Raw genomic sequence first — 21,432 nt, 5'->3', positions numbered from 1 at the left:
GTCCGGAGGACACGACGTCCACAGTTTCCAAAAAAAATTTGAAATGTGGACTCGTCAGACCACAGAACACTTTTCCACTTTGCATCAGTCCATCTTAGATGAGCTCGGGCCCAGCGAAGCCGGCGGCGTTTCTGGGTGTTGTTGATAAATGGCTGTGGCTTTGCATAGTAGAGTTTTAACTTGCACTTACAAATGTAGCGACCAACTGTAGTTCTAGACAGTGGTTTTCTGACTGTGTTCCTGAGCCCATGTGGTGATATCCTTTACACATTGATGTCGCTTTTTGATGCAGTACCAAGGGATCCAAGGTCTGTAATGTCATGGCTTACATGCAGTGATTTTCCAGATTCTCTGAACCTTTTGATGATATTGCGGAGCGTAGATGGTGAGATCCCTAAATTCCTTGCAATAGCTGGTTGAGAAATGTTGTTCTTAAACAATTTCCTCAGGCGTTTGTTGACAAAGTGGTGACCCTCGCCCCGTCCTTGTTTGTGAATGACTGAGCATTTCATGTAAGCTGCTTTTATACCCAATCATGGCACCCACCTGTTCCCAATTAGCCTGTTCACCTGTGGGATGTTCCGAATAAGTCTTTGATGGGCAGTCCTCAACTTTTTCAGTCTTTTTTGCCACTTGTGCCAGCTTTTTTTGAAACATGTTGCAGGCATCACATTCCAAAAGAGCTAATATTTGCAAAAAATAACAAACTTTTCCATTTCGAACATGAAATATCTTGTCTTTGCAGTCTATTCAATTGAATATAAGTTGAAAAGGATTTGCAAATCATTGTATTCTCTTTTTATTTACCATTTACACAACGTTTGTAAAAGAATACAAAATAACATAATGTTTACAGGGACAGTGTAATAACAAAGTGTAACAGTTTAAACCAACAACATAAAAACGTGGAATAAAAGAGCAAAAAGATGCAATGTGACGAGAACTAGTTGAAATGTTGACACTGATAACATGCAGGCTGTTTTTTTTTCAAATTGTCATTTCTCAAAAAATAACAATGTAATAATAATAAAAAATAATAATAATCATGATTAATTTTGAGTTATCTGTGAACAAAAATGTGATTTATCGCCATTAAAGTTCTCTGTCTTGCCTCTGGTGAAGGGCGGTCGCACTTTTTTCTCCTCCCGTCTTTTCCTGGCTTGCTCTCTCTTTTTTTGTCTTGTCTTGTCTAAACTTTTTTGGAAGCCTCTTTCTTTGCGCTGTCCTCCAAATCTAATCATCAGACAAGGAATTGATTAGCTGGACTCTCGACGCAATTGACAAAATCTTTTCGACGAGGAAAAGAGGTTCTGGGGAGCCTGGCTGCCCTGATGGAACCATTGCTGCGGAGAGATTCCTCGGACAAATGGAGAATCATGTGCCTCTCAGTCCTTTCCATCGAGGACGTGGAAGACATCTACCTATTTGGAACCGTGATCACGGGACACCTGCTGATTGGGCTGGGAATTGCTCTGGTGTACGTCAAATTGGTAAGACGATGGCAGCCACTCAAGGAGCCCAAAGGCTGTTCGTCGCAATGGACGGATTGGCTAGAGCTGTGGGATCACAGTCTGGGGCGATTTCTGAACTGAATCGCAAGATGGATCACATCATGGAAAAGCTTGCTGTAAAGGAAGGTTTGGACATGAGAGCCAGCATGGACGAATAGAACAGACAAGTCATTGTTAATGCCTGTTCGAGAAGAAACAAAAATCCTTATCTACGATTTGACTCCCCCGAATGGCCTTGAGACAAGAACAGGCTGTTCTGTAATCATTCCCTGAGGAATTTCAAAGATGGATGCTTTTTGACCTCCCTCCCTCCTCCCCTCCTCAACGACACCTGGGAGTCGAACTTTGCTTGCATTTGCATGCAGAACGACTCTGGGCTTATGAACATTTACACTTCACCCAAAGACAATGGGCATAATAATAATAATAATAATAATACCTGGGATTTATATAGCGCTTTTCTAAGTACCCAAAGTCGCTTTACATGTAGAACCCATCATTCATTCACACCTGGTGGTGGTAAGCTACTTTCATAGCCACAGCTGCCCTGGGGTAGACTGACGGAAGCGTGGTTGCAATTTGCGCCAACGGCCCCTCCGACCACCACCTATCATTCGTCATTCAATTCACCAGTGTGAGTGGCACCGGGGTCAAGGGTGAAGTGTCCCGCCCAAGGACACAACGGCAGGGATTTTTTTGGATGGTAAGAGGCGGGGAACGAACCTGCAACCCTCAGGTTTCTGGCACGGTTGCTCTACCCACTACCCATCCAAACGCCCCTCACCAACACTGCTTAATTCCTCTTCGTGGTTGTGGACGGCTAGTAGCGCTTTATAGCAGCAGTCGACCTCCAGGGCCCCAACTCCCCCCCCCCCCCTCTGTTGCAAGTTGTTGTGATTATATGTAACATGTTTATGTGTGCTATGCTAAATGAGGTTTTTTCCCTTGGACTCAGTCTGGACACCCTCCCGAGGGTCCAGCCTTTGACTGAATTTTTTTACTCTTCCCCCCTTTCCCAATATCACCTTTTTCCCCCCTTTTTTAAGGAGCTCCGTAAGAGGCTGATCCGTCTCGTCTTCCTGTAACGTATGTCTGCTCTTAGTGGGACTGTGCCCAAAATGAAATGTCAGTTCTTATGTGTCTTGTACATGTTAAAGAATGGACAATAATAAAGCATCTTGAATCTTCTTGAATCTTGAAATATTGCTCCTGCATGACATTAGTGTCAAAATGATGCACACAAGTAATGTACTGCTATTAATTGCTATTAATCCACTTATCCGCTTAATCCAATGAATACACGTAAACGAGTTAATTCATTTAAAAGTGTAAAACAAAGGCATGCTGTGATGTCGTGTTAAAGGTTATGTAAATGCTACATGTTTGTTTTGCTTGTGCTGAGCACATGGAGTTTAATTTCTGTTTGTTTTCATAACACATGCAGTTTCTTCACTGCCAAACTGACAGCTGCTGCCTGTCACGCCTTCCCTGCTTGGTTTAGTCAAACATATTTTAGCATTCTAGAAGAACAGCGAAGCCTTCAAACGAGACATATTTGCATTTTGACTTTCAGCATTTTTTGCTTGTGAGATTTTTCCATTTGCAGACCCTCAGGGCAAAAAGCTTTGGCCCTGTGGACATTGATCTGGAACACTTGCCTAAACATGTTTATGTTTATAACATTGAATCAACGTCTCCTTGGAGCAAAGACTGGATGTTGTTGACAAAGTGATCGGGGCTGTCTCGGCTAAAAATAACCAAGAAGTATGCAGATTTTTTGAGTACGGTATTTTCCGGACCGTTGCGCATAAGGCGCAATGCCGATGAATTTTCTATTTTCATACAAAAGGAACACCGGATTATAAGGCACATTAAAGGAGTCATATTTTTTGGCACTGCAATGTCCCTTTGGGAAAGAGGACCCTATTGTTATTGTAAGGTTTTATTATTATTATTATTCCGCCGCCTCTTTGAGCTGTAATTTGACCCCCTTAACATGCTTCAAAACTCACCATATTTGACACACACATCAGGACTGGCAAAAATTGCCATCTAATCAAAAAACCAAACCCCAAAACTCAAAATTGCGCTCTTGCGCCCCCAGGAAAAAACACAGACAAAACTGCTTGTAACTTCCGGTAGAAATGTCGTAGAGACATGAAGCAAAAACCTCTATGTAGGTCTGACTTAGACCTAGATTTCATACATTGACATCCTTCAGCAAAAATCAACAGGAAGTTGGCAATTCCCCCTTCAAAACAAAAGTTTAGTAAAAACGGTCACTTTTGCCTCTGTGAGCTGTAATTTGACCCCCTTAACATGCTTCAAAACTCAAACTGGACACACATCAGGACTGGCAAAAATTACGGTCTAATAAAAAAAACAACCCCAAAACTCAAAATTGCGCTCTAGCGCCCCCTAGGAAGAAAACACAGACACAACTGCTCCTAGGAAGAAAACTCAGACAAAACTGTATGTAACTTCTAGTAGGAATGTCGTAGAGACATTAAACAGTAACCTCTATGTAGGTCTCACTTAGACCTACATTTCATAAATTGACATCCCCCAGCAAAAATCTACAGGAAGTTGGCAATTCCCCCTTCAAAACAAAAGTTTAGTAAAAACTGTCACTTTTGCCTCTTTGAGCTGTAATTTGACCCCCTTAACATGCTTCAAAACTCAAACTGGACACACATCAGGACTGGCAAAAATTACGGTCTAATAAAAAAAACAACCCCAAAACTCAAAATTGCGCTCTAGCGCCCCCTAGGAAGAAAACACAGACACAACTGCTCCTAGGAAGAAAACTCAGACAAAACTGTATGTTACTTCCAGTAGGAATGTCATAGAGACATGAAACAATAACCTCTATGTAGGTCTCACTTAGACCTACATTTCATAAATTGACATCCCCCAGCAAAAATCTACAGGAAGTTGGCAATTCCCCCTTCAAAACAAAAGTTTAATAAAAACTGTCACTTTTGCCTCTGTGAGCTGTAATTTGACCCCCTTAACATGCTTCAAAACTCAAACTGGACACACATCAGGACTGGCAAAAATTACGGTCTAATAAAAAAAACAAACCCCAAAACTCAAAATTGCGCTCTAGCGCCCCCTAGGAAAAAAACACAGACACAACTGCTTTAGGAAGAAAACTCAGACAAAACTGTATGTTACTTCCAGTAGGAATGTCGTAGAGACATGAAACAATAACCTCTATGTAGGTCTCACTTAGACCTACATTTCATAAATTGACATCCCCCAGCAAAAATCTACAGGAAGTTGGCAATTCCCCCTTCAAAACAAAAGTTTAGTAAAAACTGTCACTTTTGCCTCTGTGAGCTGTAATTTGACCCCCTTAACATGCTTCAAAACTCAAACTGGACACACATCAGGACTGGCAAAAATGACGGTCTAATAAAAAAAACAACCCCAAAACTCAAAATTGCGCTCTAGCGCCCCCTAGGAAGAAAACACAGACACAACTGCTCCTAGGAAGAAAACTCAGACAAAACTATATGTTACTTCCAGTAGGAATGTCGTAGAGACATGAAACAATAACCTCTATGTAGGTCTCACTTAGACCTACATTTCATAAATTGAGTATCCCCCAGCAAAAATCTACAGAAAGTTGGCAATTCCCCCTTCAAAACAAAAGTTTAGTAAAAACTGTCACTTTTGCCTCTTTGAGCTGTAATTTGACCCCCTTAACATGCTTCCAAACTCAAACTGGACACACACATCAGGACTGGCAAAAATTGCGGTCTAATAAAAAAACCCAACCCCAAAACTCAAAATTGTGCTCCAGCGCCCCCTAGGAAGAAAACACAGACACAACTGCTCCTAGGAAGAAAACTCAGACAAAACTGCTTGTAACCTCCAGTAGGAATGTCGTAGAGGCATGAAACAATAACCTCTATGTAGGTCTCACTTAGACCTACATTTCATAAATTGACATCCCCCAGCAAAAATCTACAGGAAGTTGGCAATTCCCCCTTCAAAACAAAAGTTTAGTAAAAACTGTCACTTTTGCCTCTGTGAGCTGTAATTTGACCCCCTTAACATGCTTCAAAACTCAAACTGGACACACATCAGGACTGGCAAAAATTGCGGTCTAATAAAAAAAAACAACCCCAAAACTCAAAATTGCGCTCTAGCGCCCCCTAGGAAGAAAACACAGACACAACTGTTCCTAGGAAGAAAACTCAGACAAAACTGCCTGTAACTTCCAGTAGGAATGTCATAGAGACATTAAACAGTAACCTCTATGTAGGTCTCACTTAGACCTGCATTTCATAAATTGACATCCCCCAGCAAAAATCTACAGGAAGTTGGCAATTCCCCCTTCAAAACAAAAGTTTAGTAAAAACTGTCACTTTTGCCTTTATGAGCTGTAATTTGACCCCCTTAACATGCTTCAAAACTCAAACTGGACACACATCAGGACTGGCAAAAATTACGGTCTAATAAAAAAAACCAACCCCAAAACTCAAAATTGCGCTCTAGCGCCCCCTAGGAAGAAAACACAGACACAACTGTTCCTAGGAAGAAAACTCAGACAAAACTGCCTGTAACTTCCAGTAGGAATGTCATAGAGACATTAAACAGTAACCTCTATGTAGGTCTCACTTAGACCTACATTTCATAAATTGACATCCCCCAGCAAAAATCTACAGGAAGTTGGCAATTCCCCCTTCAAAACAAAAGTTTAGTAAAAACTGTCACTTTTGCCTCTGTGAGCTGTAATTTGACCCCCTTAACATGCTTCAAAGCTCAAACTGGACACACATCAGGACTGGCAAAAATTACGGTCTAATAAAAAAAACAACCCCAAAACTCAAAATTGCGCTCTAGCGCCCCCTAGGAAGAAAACACAGACACAACTGCTCCTAGGAAGAAAACTCAGACAAAACTGCCTGTAACCTCCAGTAGGAATGTCGTAGAGGCATGAAACAATAACCTCTATGTAGGTCTCACTTAGACCTACATTTCATAAATTGACATCCCCCAGCAAAAATCTACAGGAAGTTGGCAATTCCCCCTTCAAAACAAAAGTTTAGTAAAAACTGTCACTTTTGCCTCTGTGAGCTGTAATTTGACCCCCTTAACATGCTTCAAAACTCAAACTGGACACACATCAGGACTGGCAAAAATTGCGGTCTAATAAAAAAAACCAACCCCAAAACTCAAAATTGCGCTCTAGCGCCCCCTAGGAAGAAAACACGGACACAACTGCTCCTAGGAAGAAAACTCAGACAAAACTGTATGTTACTTCCAGTAGGAATGTCGTAGAGACATGAAACAATAACCTCTATGTAGGTCTCACTTAGACCTACATTTCATAAATTGACATCCCCCAGCAAAAATCTACAGGAAGTTGGCAATTCCCCCTTCAAAACAAAAGTTTAGTAAAAACAGGTCACCTTTTTTCAAACATTATCTCCTCTGAGCGCGTTTGTCGTGTCGGCATCAAACTAGCACAGGAGAGAGATTGAAACCTTCTGATTAAAAGTTGACCAAAGAGTTTTAAATACTGCTCCGGTTTGGATTTCATGTGCCTTTAAAGTCGGTCCCGTCCATCGCTGCTTGCAGCTTTAATTATGATTTTTTTCTAAAAGTAAAAGACTTCCTTGTGGTCTACATAACATGTAATGGTGGTTCTTTGCTCAAAATGTTGCATAGATGATGTTTTACACATCATCTTCAAGTTGCTTTCTGACAGTTTCTTCAGGATGCGGCGTTTTGTATCTCTTATGTGTGACTGCCATCATATTGCAGTCTACACGTATCTCTTACGTGTGACTGCCATCATATTGCAGTCTACACGTATCTCTTATGTGTGACTGCCATCATATTGCAGTCTACACGTATCTCTTATGTGTGACTGCCATCATATTGCAGGCTACACATTACTCTTATGTGTGACTGCCATCATATTGCAGTCTACACGTATCTCTTATGTGTGACTGCCATCATATTGCAGTCTACACGAGCAGAGGAGCATGTTGAGCAGCGCACACACACAGAGTACTGACAAGCAGACACATTGTGTAGACAGAAAAGGGAGAATGGACGCATTTTGGTGTAAAAAGTAAAAATAAAGGTCAAGTTATAACACTGAAACACCCTCAGGAAGAGGCGCTTTAAGACATGGCTAGCTAGCGGCTAACGTCCATCCACAGTGTTTTGGCTACTTCTAAATCACTAATCCTGGCCTCCATGGCAACAAATAAAGTAAGTTTCTTACAAGTTCCATTATCACTGGAGGACGAGGAATAGCTAAACATGCTTCACTACACACCGTAGGAGGATACAATAGCTCACCGGTGTCGATATGTAAACAAATGCCATGGGTGGATCTACACCTGACATCCACTGTAATGATACCAAGTACAATACCGTTTATAGTCGATACTATTATAATTACATAGATATTTTTTAGCATTTTAAAACATTTATATTATGTTTATAAAGTCAGTAAATACGTCCCTGGACACATGAGGACTTTGAATATGACCAATGTATGATCCTGTAACTACTTGGTATCAGATCGATACCTAAATGTGTGGTATCATCCAAAACTAATGTCAAGTATCAAAAAAGAGAATAATAAGTGATTATTTCATTTGAACAGAAGTGTAGATAGAACATGTTAAAACAGAAAATAATTATCAGTAAATGAACAAGTAGATTAATAATACATTTTTACAGTTTGTCCTCATAATGTGTACAAAATAATAGGTGTATAAATGACACAATATGTTACTGCATACGTCAGCAGACTAATTAGGAGTCTTTGTTTGTTTACTTACTACTAAAAGACAAGTTGTCTAGTATGTTCACTATTTTATTTAAGGACTAAATTACAATAATAAACATATGTTTCATGTACACTAACATTTTTTGGTCCAATAAAGACAATAATGACATTTTTTGTGGTCCCCGTTATTTAGAAATGTATCAACAAGTACCGAAAAGTATTGAAATAAATTTTATTTATATATATATATATATATATATATATATATATATATATATATATATATATATATATATATATATATATATATATATATATATATATATATATATATGTATGTATATATATATATATATATATATATATATATATATATATATATATATATGTATGTATATATATATATATATATATATATATATATATATATATATATATATATATATATATATATATATATATATATATATATATATATATATATATATATAAATATGATGGCAGTCACAAATAAGATATATAGTCTACACATATCTCTTATGTGTGACTGCCATCATATTGCAGTGTACACGTATCTCTTATGTGTGACTGCCATCATATTGCAGTCTACACGTATCTCTTATGTGTGACTGCCACCATATTGCAGTCTACACGTATCTCTCATGTGTGACTGCCATCATATTGCAGTCTACACGTATCTCTGATGTGTGACTGCCAACCTATTGCAGTCTACACATATCTCTTATGTGTGACTGCCATCATATTGCAGTCTACATGTATCTCTTATGTGTGACTGCCATCATATTGCAGTCTACACGTATCTCTTATGTGTGACTGCCATCATATTGCAGTCTACACGTATCTCTTATGTGTGACTGCCATTATATTCCAGTCTACACGTATCTCTTATGTGTGACAGCCATCATATTGCAGTCTACACGTATCTCTTATGTGTGACTGCCATCATATTGCAGGCTACACGTATCTGTAATGTGTGACTGCCATTATATTGCAGTCTACACGTATCTTTGATGTGTGACTGCCACCATATTGCAGTCTACACGTATCTCTTATGTGTGACTGCCATCAAATTGCAGTCTACACGTATCTCTTATGTGTGACTGCCATCATATTGTAGTCTACACGTATCTCGTATGTGTGACTGCCATCATATTGTAGTCTACACGTATCTCGTATGTGTGACTGCCATTATATTCCAGTCTACATGTATCTCTTATGTGTGACTGCCATCATATTGCAGTCTACACGTATCTCTTATGTGTGACTGCCATCATATTGCAGTCTACACGTATCTCTTATGTGAGACTGCCATCATATTGCAGTCTACACGTATCTCTTATGTGTGACTGCCATATACTGGTCACACTTATCATTTCACCATGTATCAAATAAAATCGCTTTGAGGTCAGTAAGCAAAACCGGAATTATTCCGTACATTAGGCGCACCGGGTTATAAGGCGCACTGTCGAGTTTTGAGAAAATTAAAGGATTTTAGATGCGCCTTATAGTCCGGAAAATACGGTAGTTAGAAGTCCAAACACACCTCCAAAAGGATCAATAGCCTTGCTGATGAAGTGATGGAGTGAACAAGTCGAGCAGATGTGTTGCCAGACATTGAGTAGTCCCTCCAGGATTTTGCAATGTTGCCATCGCTAACCTTCACCAATTCAGGAAAATTCAACTAACTTACATAAAAGGTGTGTGGAGTTGCAACTTTGTCCAAATCCAGCCCATGTTTTCCACGTCTTTTTCCCTACATCAGCATTGTAAAGTCAGGCTGAGCTAAATTAAGACCGCCTCCCTCTCTGATGGCGGTCATCAGCCTTGACTCTTCCGCGCTGGATGCTTGGCAACGTCATTACGCCGCGCGTGTGACAGCACCTTCACACATTTCCCCGCGCGGACAGCAAATCAAAACCGGCGCAACATGTCATTTGTGGAGATGCCGCAGAAGCATCAGTGAGCATGAAAATAGTCAATCATTGCACGGGGCGTGTCGAAGGGAATTGCACGGAGAAGATTGTCGACTCACGCACCTGACGTGGTCGGCGATGAGGCCGGACGGGGGGATGAAGAAGTCGTCCACTCGGTCGATGCGTCGTCCCACCGGCTGCGTGTGGACGGTGTGATGGGAGACTTTCCCACTGGCCTGACTGATCACCTGTCGGATTGGAAAGGGGCTTTAGAATCCTACCAGACAGTTTTACTTACCAGGGCAATACCTGCAGCGTAGGGTAGTTCTTCTGCCGGTCCCCCCAGCTGAGGAGCCACACCTGGTCCCGAGACTTGTCGTAGTGCAGCTTCACAGGGTATGGGTCGGTGCTGACCGTCTGTAAGGCCACACCACACATTCTTCAGACGCTATCTCTCCAAAGTGCAGTGTGAGTACAGCCCTAGTCTGGTTCAATACCTTCTTTTCCTCAAACCTGACTTGTCCGGCATGGGAGACATAGTGGATCCAACATAATAGTGTGAGAGTCCAGTCCATAGTGGATCCAACATAATAGTGTGAGAGTCCAGTCCATAGTGGATCTAACATAATAGTGAGAGTCCAGTCCATAGTGGATCCAACATAATAGTGTGAGAGTCCAGTCCATAGTGGATCTAACATAATAGTGTGAGAGTCCAGTCCATAGTGGATCTAACATAATAGTGAGAGTCCAGTTCATAGTGGATCTAACATAATAGTGAGAGTCCAGTCCATAGTGGATCCAACATAATATTGTGTGAGTCCAGTTCATAGTGGATCAAACATAATAGTGAGAGTCCAGTCCATAGTGGATCAAACATAATAGTGAGAGTCCAGTCCATAGTGGATCCAACATAATAGTGTGAGAGTCCAGTCCATAGTGGATCAAACATAATAGTGAGAGTCCAGTCCATAGTGGATCCAACATAATATTGTGTGAGTCCAGTTCATAGTGGATCTAACATAATAGTGAGAGTCCAGTTCATAGTGGATCCAACATAATATTGTGCAAGTCCAGTCCATAGTAGATCTAACATAATAGTGTGAGTCCAGTACATAGTGGATCTATCATAATAGTGTGAGAGTCCAGTCCATAGTGGATCTAACATAATAGTGAGAGTCCAGTTCATAGTGTATCTAACATAATAGTGTGAGAGTCCAGTCCATAGTGGATCTAACATAATAGTGTGAGAGTCCAGTCCTTAGTGGATCTAACATAATAGTGAGAGTCCAGTCCATAGTGTATCCAACATAATAGTGTGAGAGTCCAGTCCATAGTGGATCTAACATAATAGTGAGAGTCCAGTCCATAGTGGATCTAACATCATAGTGAGAGTCCAGTCCATAGTGTATCTAACATAATAGTGAGAGTCCAGTCCATAGTGGATCTAACATAATAGTGTGAGAGTCCAGTCCTTAGTGGATCTAACATAATAGTGAGAGTCCAGTCCATAGTGTATCTAACATAATAGTGAGAGTCCAGTTCATAGTGGATCCAACATAATAGTGAGAGTCCAGTCCATAGTGGATCCAACATAATAGTGTGAGAGTCCAGTTCATAGTGGATCTAACATAATAGTGAGAGTCCAGTCCATAGTGGATCCAACATAATAGTGTGAGAGTCCAGTCCATAGTGGATCAAACATATTAGTGAGAGTCCAGTCCATAGTGGATCCAACATAATATTGTGTGAGTCCAGTTCATAGTGGATCTAACATAATAGTGAGAGTCCAGTTCATAGTGGATCCAACATAATATTGTGCAAGTCCAGTCCATAGTAGATCTAACATAATAGTGTGAGTCCAGTACATAGTGGATCTATCATAATAGTGTGAGAGTCCAGTCCATAGTGGATCTAACATAATAATGAGAGTCCAGTTCATAGTGGATCTAACATAATATTGTGAGAGTCCAGTCCATGGTGGATCTAACATCATAGTGTGAGAGTCCAGTCCATAGTGGATCTAACATAATAGTGTGAGAGTCCAGTTCATAGTGGATCTAACATAATAGTGTGTGAGTCCAGTCCATAGAGGATCTAACATAATAGTGAGAGTCCAGTCCATAGTGGATCTAACATAATAGTGTGAGAGTCTAGTCCGTAGTGGATCTAACATAATAGTGAGAGTCCAGTTCATAGTGGATCTAACATAATAGTGAGAGTCTAGTCCATAGTGGTTCTAACATAATAGTGAGAGTCCAGTCCATAGTGGATCTAACATAATAGTCAGAGTCCAGTTCATAGTGGATCTAACATAATAGTGAGAGTCCAGTCCATAGTGGATCCAACAAAATAGTGTGAGAGTCCAGTCCATAGTGGATCTAACATAATAGTGAGAGTCCAGTCCATAGTGGATCCAACATAATAGTGTGAGAGTCCAGTCCATAGTGGATCTAACATAATAGTGAGAGTCCAGTCCATAGTGGATCTAACATAATAGTGAGAGTCCAGTCCGTAGTGGATCTAACATAATAGTGTGAGAGTCTAGTCCGTAGTGGATCTAACATAATAGTGAGAGTCCAGTCCATAGTGGATCCAACATAATAGTGTGAGAGTCCAGTCCATAGTGGATCAAACATAATAGTGAGAGTCCAGTCCGTAGTGGATCCAACATAATATTGTGTGAGTCCAGTTCATAGTGGATCTAACATAATAGTGAGAGTCCAGTTCATAGTGGATCCAACATAATATTGTGCAAGTCCAGTCCATAGTGGAGCTAACATAATAGTGTGAGTCCAGTACATAGTGGATCTATCATAATAGTGTGAGAGTCCAGTCCATAGTGGATCTAACATAATAGTGAGAGTCCAGTTCATAGTGGATCTAACATAATAGTGAGAGTCCAGTCCATAGTGGATCCAACATAATAGTGTGAGAGTCCAGTCCATAGTGGATCAAACATAATAGTGAGAGTCCAGTTCATAGTGGATCCAACATAATATTGTGCAAGTCCAGTCCATAGTAGATCTAACATAATAGTGTGAGTCCAGTACATAGTGGATCTATCATAATAGTGTGAGAGTCCAGTCCATAGTGGATCTAACATAATAATGAGAGTCCAGTTCATAGTGGATCTAACATAATATTGTGAGAGTCCAGTCCATGGTGGATCTAACATCATAGTGTGAGAGTCCAGTCCATAGTGGATCTAACTTAATAGTGTGAGAGTCCAGTCCTTAGTGTATCTAACATAATAGTGAGAGTCCAGTCCATAGTGGATCTAACATAATAGTGTGAGAGTCCAGTCCATAGTGGATCTAACATAATAATGTGAGAGTCCAGTCCATAGTGGATCTAACATAATAGTGTGAGAGTCTAGTCCGTAGTGGATCTAACATAATAGTGAGAGTCCAGTTCATAGTGGATCTAACATAATAGTGAGAGTCTAGTCCATAGTGGTTCTAACATAATAGTGAGAGTCCAGTCCATAGTGGATCTAACATAATAGTCAGAGTCCAGTTCATAGTGGATCTAACATAATAGTGAGAGTCCAGTCCATAGTGGATCCAACAAAATAGTGTGAGAGTCCAGTCCATAGTGGATCTAACATAATAGTGAGAGTCCAGTCCATAGTGGATCCAACATAATAGTGTGAGAGTCCAGTCCATAGTGGATCTAACATAATAGTGAGAGTCCAGTCCATAGTGGATCTAACATAATAGTGAGAGTCCAGTCCGTAGTGGATCTAACATAATAGTGTGAGAGTCTAGTCCGTAGTGGATCTAACATAATAGTGAGAGTCCAGTCCATAGTGGATCCAACATAATAGTGTGAGAGTCCAGTCCATAGTGGATCAAACATAATAGTGAGAGTCCAGTCCGTAGTGGATCCAACATAATATTGTGTGAGTCCAGTTCATAGTGGATCTAACATAATAGTGAGAGTCCAGTTCATAGTGGATCCAACATAATATTGTGCAAGTCCAGTCCATAGTGGAGCTAACATAATAGTGTGAGTCCAGTACATAGTGGATCTATCATAATAGTGTGAGAGTCCAGTCCATAGTGGATCTAACATAATAGTGAGAGTCCAGTTCATAGTGGATCTAACATAATAGTGAGAGTCCAGTCCATAGTGGATCCAACATAATAGTGTGAGAGTCCAGTCCATAGTGGATCCAACATAATAGTGTGAGAGTCCAGTCCATAGTGGATCAAACATAATAGTGAGAGTCCAGTTCATAGTAGATCTAACATAATAGTGTGAGTCCAGTACATAGTGGATCTATCATAATAGTGTGAGAGTCCAGTCCATAGTGGATCTAACATAATAATGAGAGTCCAGTTCATAGTGGATCTAACATAATATTGTGAGAGTCCAGTCCATGGTGGATCTAACATCATAGTGTGAGAGTCCAGTCCATAGTGGATCTAACTTAATAGTGTGAGAGTCCAGTCCTTAGTGTATCTAACATAATAGTGAGAGTCCAGTCCATAGTGGATCTAACATAATAGTGTGAGAGTCCAGTCCATAGTGGATCTAACATAATAATGTGAGAGTCCAGTCCAAAGCTACCACACCTCTTCTCTCTCATGACGTACGACCCGAATCGAGTCCCGTGCGGAACAGAAAAGAAGGGAAAGAAGCAGGCGGGTTGTACTTGCCTACAATCAAGTATGGTGGCGTCGGTAGCATGCACGACTGCTACCGAGGGTTAGGGAGCTGTGGTTCATTGAGTAGAAAGATGAATTTCAACATGTGCTGTGACATTCTGAAGCATATCAGAACGCCCTCCCTTGGTGATCAGTTTTCTAATATACCGTAGTTTCCGGACCATAGAGCGCACCGTGATATAAGGCGCACTGCCAATGAATGGTCTATTTTCGATCTGATGTGGGGGAACCACCTCCTGGGCGACCGGTGCAATGGACGTCGAGTGGATCTAGCATAATAGTGTGAGAGTCCAGTCCATAGTGGATCTAGCATAATATTGTGAGAGTCCAGTCCATAGTGGATCTAACAGAATATTGTGAGAGTCCAGTCCATAGTGGATCCAACATAATAGTGTGAGTCCAGTCCATAGTGGATCCAACATAATAGTGTGAGTCCAGTCCATAGTGGATCCAACATAATAGTGAGAGTCCAATCCAAAGTGGATCTAACATAATAGTGAGAGTCCAGTCCATAGTGGATCTAACATAATATTGTGAGAGTCCAGTCCATAGTGGATCTAACATAATAGTGAGAGTCCAGTCCATAGTGGATCCAACATAATAGTGTGAGAGTCCAGTCCATAGTGGATCTAACATAATAGTGAGAGTCCAGTCCATAGTGGATCTAACATAATAGTGAGAGTCCAGTCCATAGTGGATCCAACATAATAGTGTGAGAGTCCAGTCCATAGTGGATCTAACATAATAGTGAGAGTCCAGTCCATAGTGGATCTAATATAATAGTGTGAGAGTCCAGTTCATAGTGAATCTAACATAATAGTGAGAGTCCAGTCCATAGTGGATCTAATATAATAGTGAGAGTCCAGTCCTTAGTGGATCTAATATAATAGTGTGAGAGTCCAGTTCATAGTGGTTCTAACATAATAGTGAGAGTCCAGTCCATAGTGGATCTAACATAATAGTGAGAGTCCAGTTCATAGTGGATCTAACATAATAGTGAGAGTCCAGTCCAAAGTGGATCTAACATAATAGTGAGAGTCCAGTCCATAGTGGATCTAACATAATATTGTGAGAGTCCAGTCGATAGTGGATCTAACATAATAGTGAGAGTCCAGTCCATAGTGGATCCAACATAATAGTGTGAGAGTCCAGTCCATAGTGGATCTAACATAATAGTGAGAGTCCAGTTCATAGTGGATCTAACATAATAGTGAGAGTCCAGTCCATAGTGAATCTAACATAATAGTGAGAGTCCAGTCCATAGTGGATCTAACATAATAGTGTGAGAGTCCAGTCCATAGTGGATCTAACATAATAGTGAGAGTCCAGTCCATAGTGGATCTAATATAATAGTGTGAGAGTCCAGTTCATAGTGTATCTAACATAATAGTGAGAGTCCAGTCCATAGTGGATCTAATATAATAGTGTGAGAGTCCAGTTCATAGTGGATCTAACATAATAGTGAGAGTCCAGTCCATAGTGGATCTAATATAATAGTGAGAGTCCAGTCCATAGTGGATCTAATATAATAGTGTGAGAGTCCAGTTCATAGTGGATCTAACATAATAGTGAGAGTCCAGTCCATAGTGGATCTAATATAATAGTGAGAGTCCAGTCCTTAGTGGATCTAATATAATAGTGTGAGAGTCCAGTTCATAGTGGTTCTAACATAATAGTGAGAGTCCAGTCCATAGTGGATCTAACATAATAGTGAGAGTCCAGTTCATAGTGGATCTAACATAATAGTGAGAGTCCAGTCCATAGTGGATCCAACATAATAGTGTGAGAGTCCAGTCCATAGTGGATCTAACATAATAGTGAGAGTCCAGTTCATAGTGGATCTAACATAATAGTGAGAGTCCAGTTCATAGTGGATCTAACATGATAGTGAGAGTCCAGTCCATAGTGGATCTAACAAAATAGTGTGAGTCCAGTCCATAGTGGATCTAACATAATAGTGAGAGTCCAGTTCATAGTGGATCTAACATAATATTGTGCGAGTCCAGTTCATAGTGGATCTAACATAATAGTGTGTGAGTCCAGTCCATAGAGGATCTAACATAATAGTGAGAGTCCAGTCCATAGTGGATCTAACATAATAGTGTGAGAGTCTAGTCCGTAGTGGATCTAACATAATAGTGAGAGTCCAGTTCATAGTGGATCTAACATAATAGTGAGAGTCCAGTCCATAGTGGTTCTAACATAATAGTGTGAGAGTCCAGTCCATAGTGGATCTAACATAATAGTGAGAGTCCAGTCCATAGTGGATCTAACATAATAGTGAGAGTCCAGTCCATAGTGGATCTAACATAATAGTGTGAAAGTCCAGTCCATAGTGGATCTAACATAATAGTGAGAGTCCAGTCCATAGTGGATCCAACATAATAGTGTGAGAGTCCAGTCCATAGTGGATCTAACATAATAGTGAGAGTCCAGTCCATAGTGGATCCAACATAATAGTGTGAGAGTCCAGTCCATAGTGGATCTAACATAATAGTGAGAGTCCAGTTCATAGTGGATCTAACATGATAGTGAGAGTCCAGTCCATAGTGGATCCAACATAATAGTGTGAGAGTCCAGTCCATAGTGGATCTAACATAATAGTGAGAGTCCAGTTCATAGTGGATCTAACATAATAGTGAGAGTCCAGTCCATAGTGGATCCAACATAATAGTGTGAGAGTCCAGTCCATAGTGGATCTAACATAATAGTGTGAGAGTCCAGTCCATAGTGGATCTAACATAATAGTGTGAGAGTCCATTCCATAGTGGATCTAACATAATAGTGAGAGTCCAGTCCATAGTGGATCCAACATAATAGTGAGAGTCCAGTCCATAGTGGATCTAACATAATAGTGTGAGAGTCCAGTCCATAGTGGATCTAACATAATAGTGAGAGTCCAGTTCATAGTGGATCTAACATAATAGTGAGAGTCCAGTCCATATTGGTTCTAACATAATAGTGTGAGTCCAGTCCATAGTGGATCTAAAATAATAGTGAGAGTCAAGACAACCAGAATTATTCCGTACATTAGGCGCACCGGGTTATAAGGCGCACTGTCACGTTTTGAGAAAAAAAACATATTTTAAGTGTGCCTTATAGTCTGTTATTACAGTACTTATGATGAAAAATGATATCGATCTGCGATTATTGTCATTAATTTTGAATATTCTATTAACAACATTTGATTATTCGCAAGTAAATATTTTAATCTTTTGACAGCCCTAAAGTGTATACCGTCACTCCAAAGTATAGGAGGTGTGTGTGTGTGTGTGTGTGTGTGTGTGTGTGTGTGTGTGTGTGTGTGTGTGTGTGTGTGTGTGTGTGTGTGTGTGTGTGTGTGTGTGTGTGTGTGTGTGTCATTACATCTCCATGCAGTGGGCTTGTTCAGACAGTGACAGCAAGTCGGAGCACGGATGCAAAATGACGGCATCCTTTCCCGCAATCCCACCAGACGCACTTTTAATAACCACGTTTGAGGAGAGAGCGCTAATAGGACTGTTTACATGCGCACGGCTGACAGAACCCGAGGGAGCGTGACACTAATCTCAGAGCATGTAGTCACAGGAGGAAACAGGTGTTGCGGTGATGCTCGTGGCTATGGACTCTTCTGGAAGGTCCTTGGTCTTGACGAAGGAGTTTTTCAGAGACGGAGGGATGACTCACATAAAACCATACTGCTGTTTTATGCAGCACTTGAAGTGACAAACATGTGGCTGGAAGCATCAACCACACAACTAAACAGCCGGGGTGGAGGCAGGTTAGCCACGTAGCTTCTGCTATCTTATGGAAGGGCATTTTGTTGTTCTGGCACGATACACAGCTGGGTGAGAAAGATGCGGCGCAGTGGTTGGGAATCACAATATACCGTAACAAGTTTATTGACTATGATATTTATATATTTATCGGTCTACGTATGAGATGATGTAAGGAGAGTCCAAAATTACACCGAATGAAACTACCGTATTTTCCGGACCATAGGGCGCACTGCTGATGAGTGACATTCACACTTTACTTCAATCAATAACGGAGCAGCATCTCCTCATCCGTGGCTCACTAGTGCAACAACAACGCCCGAAATGTGTCCCGTGGAAAAACATCCGACTCGGAACACTCTAATAACTAAAGTTCCTTGGGTGGATAATGTAAACTCACTACACCGGTATGTTTTAGTGCTTTCATGGTGAGTTTACTGACAGATATAAGTAAGAACTTTACACTACTTTATATTAGAAATGGCAACAGTGGAAGATGAATGTCACATAACAAGAAAATAGAGAAAAAGAAGAAGATAATTACTACGGAGTCAGCAAGGACTACAAAGGCGGATTCACAGAAATTTTTCAGGATTTATGCAGATCCCAAATACAGATCAGCAGGTACCAGAATGTAAGAAAAGTTGCTTTTGCATAACATTGTGAAAAAAACCCCGCAGATAATATGTCTTACCTTATACACACACCATAATAATACTCCTATGTTGAAGCACAGAACAATCCATCAAGCGGTGTGGCTTCATAGCTTACCAAAGTCCTACTAAAACATGTTCATAGATTTTTGAGCGACGTGTGTAAAGTTCTATATTTTCAATGGAACATATAGCATGTTGGTGTTTACTTGGGTCATATTGCAGTCTACACAAAAATCTTATGTGTGACTGTCATCCTATTGCAGTCCCCATGTATCTCTTATGTGTGACTGCCATCATATTGCAGTCTACACATATCTCTTATGTGCCGTTGGTGTGAACCTAGCATAAGAGGCTAATAATAGTATTTATTTCTCTGGAGGATGCAGAAAGTGCGCTGTCAGAAAAATTGTATGTATATTATCAAAAAACTTTCCGTTCTGAGTTCCCAATGAACAGACAAGAGGCTGTCTTTGTTGCACCAAGCAAAGGCTTGGAAAATTCCATTGTGCACGATGGGATGAGACGGGAGGGGGTTATCTATTGTCATCCAAGACCTGCCCAAGCTGAATCCAGGACTAACCCAAGCCCGAGGCATCTTTTTCTTGTGTTTTCAATGTGACCAAAAACAAGAGCCATTCCTTTTGGAAGCAGATGTTGTAGTGTAAACAGGGAGCGTCCAAATAAAGGAGGAGACGTAAACCTTTTTCGTCCGAGCGTGGTGCAAGACTGTTCAGAGAGTACAGTTGCCGCGTCCCTCCTCAAAATTGAGTCCAAATTTAATTCTGTCTCTGTTTGATTCCTTGCTTCTTGTCTTGTTTAATAAATGTCATCAGTGTTTGAACCTGACATGCGCTATAAAAGGGAGACGCGTGTTTTAAATGAAAATGCTCACATTATAAAGCGTGTTAAAATGGATTTACGAGGTTGACCACATGCTTTTTAGTTATTGTTCACTATTGCTACGACCGCGTTTGCCGCCACGCTCGTCTTTATCGACAAGAAGACAAGTTAACATGTGCCGTTTCCTGCTCCGTTGAAGCACATTGCAAGGACGGGAGGGAAGCCAGCAGATCTGACCGCTTCATTGATGCATCGCCACATCCCTGCTTCACAGCGTTCAAAAGGGAAAGTGAAAGCGCGAGTACGTGCCTTTTCCTGCGACTGGAGGCGGGAGGTTCAGGTGGTTAATTAACGGCTGCTAATACAAGGCGCTGAAGCTCAACCTCCAGGCGGCCTGAATAATGAGCCGGTGACAGTTTTTTGGGAGCTCAGCCTGCTTAGCGGCGCCTCCCCCGTGAGACCTGGGAGCTGTAAACTGCCATCTGTGGAAGACCTGGGCGACACGCCCACAAAGCCAATGACATGGACGAGTGAACTTGCAGGCACTTGGGTGGGAAAAAAACAAAAAGTTGTAATCTCCGCAGGGACTGTTCCGCCATCGCCTGCACAATGCTCTTAGTACACTGCAAAAAGTCAGTGTTTAAAAACAAGAAAAAACTAAACAAAAATGAGGCGTATTTTATTTGAACTAAGTAAAATTATCTGCCAATAGAACAAGAAAATTTGGCTTGTCAAGACTTTCCAAAACAAGTAAAATTAAAGCTGCAAGCAGCGTTGGTCGGGTCCGCCTTTTGGCAGGTGCTAGTCCTAGGTGTCCCAATACTTTTGTCCAGTGGTAGTCCTGAGTGAGACCTACATAGGGGTTTTTGTTGCATGTCTCTACGATATTCGTACTGGGAGTTAGAGGAAGTTGTGTCTGTGTTTTTTTCCTAGGTGCTGCGGCACAGTGGTTATTTTCTTTGAAGGCTCGTAAAATCAAAACCGTAGCACTTATCAAAACGCTTTCGCCAAATTTTAATCAGAAGGGTTCAATCTCTCTCCTGTAGTAGTTTGAAGCCAAAACGACAAACGCGCTCTGTTGATTTTTGCTGAAAAATTTCAATCTAGGAAATGTAGGTCTAAATAAGACCTACGTAGAGGTTTTTGTTTCATGTCTCTAAAACGTTCCTACTGGAAGTTACAAGCAGTTTTGTCTGTGTTTTCCTCTGAGGAGCAGTTTTGTCTCTGTTTTATTCAAAAATTGCGCAAAAGCGCAATTTTGAGTTTTGGGGTTCGGTTTTTTTTTAGATCGCAATTTCTACCAGAC

The 21,432-nt window shown here is 40.8% G+C and overlaps 1 protein-coding gene across 1 annotated transcript in view; it reads right to left on the bottom strand.

Moving 5' to 3' along the window:
- Positions 1-21,432, bottom strand: part of fstl5 (follistatin-like 5) — a 336,564-nt gene that overhangs the window by 15,002 nt on the left and 300,130 nt on the right. Inside the window, exons 12-13 of the mRNA XM_062039647.1 lie at positions 10,515-10,622; positions 10,329-10,453 (exon numbers count right to left, since the gene is read on the bottom strand). Coding sequence (XP_061895631.1) covers positions 10,329-10,453; positions 10,515-10,622 — 233 coding nt within the window. The remainder of the gene's footprint in view (positions 1-10,328; positions 10,454-10,514; positions 10,623-21,432) is intronic.

The sequence above is a fragment of the Entelurus aequoreus genome, linkage group LG28 (genome assembly GCF_033978785.1).
Source record: "Entelurus aequoreus isolate RoL-2023_Sb linkage group LG28, RoL_Eaeq_v1.1, whole genome shotgun sequence".
In the NCBI taxonomy this organism is placed as follows: domain Eukaryota; kingdom Metazoa; phylum Chordata; class Actinopteri; order Syngnathiformes; family Syngnathidae; genus Entelurus; species Entelurus aequoreus.
The sequence above is the reverse complement of the archived record's forward strand: the minus strand, read 5'-3'. Positions and strand labels throughout refer to the sequence as shown.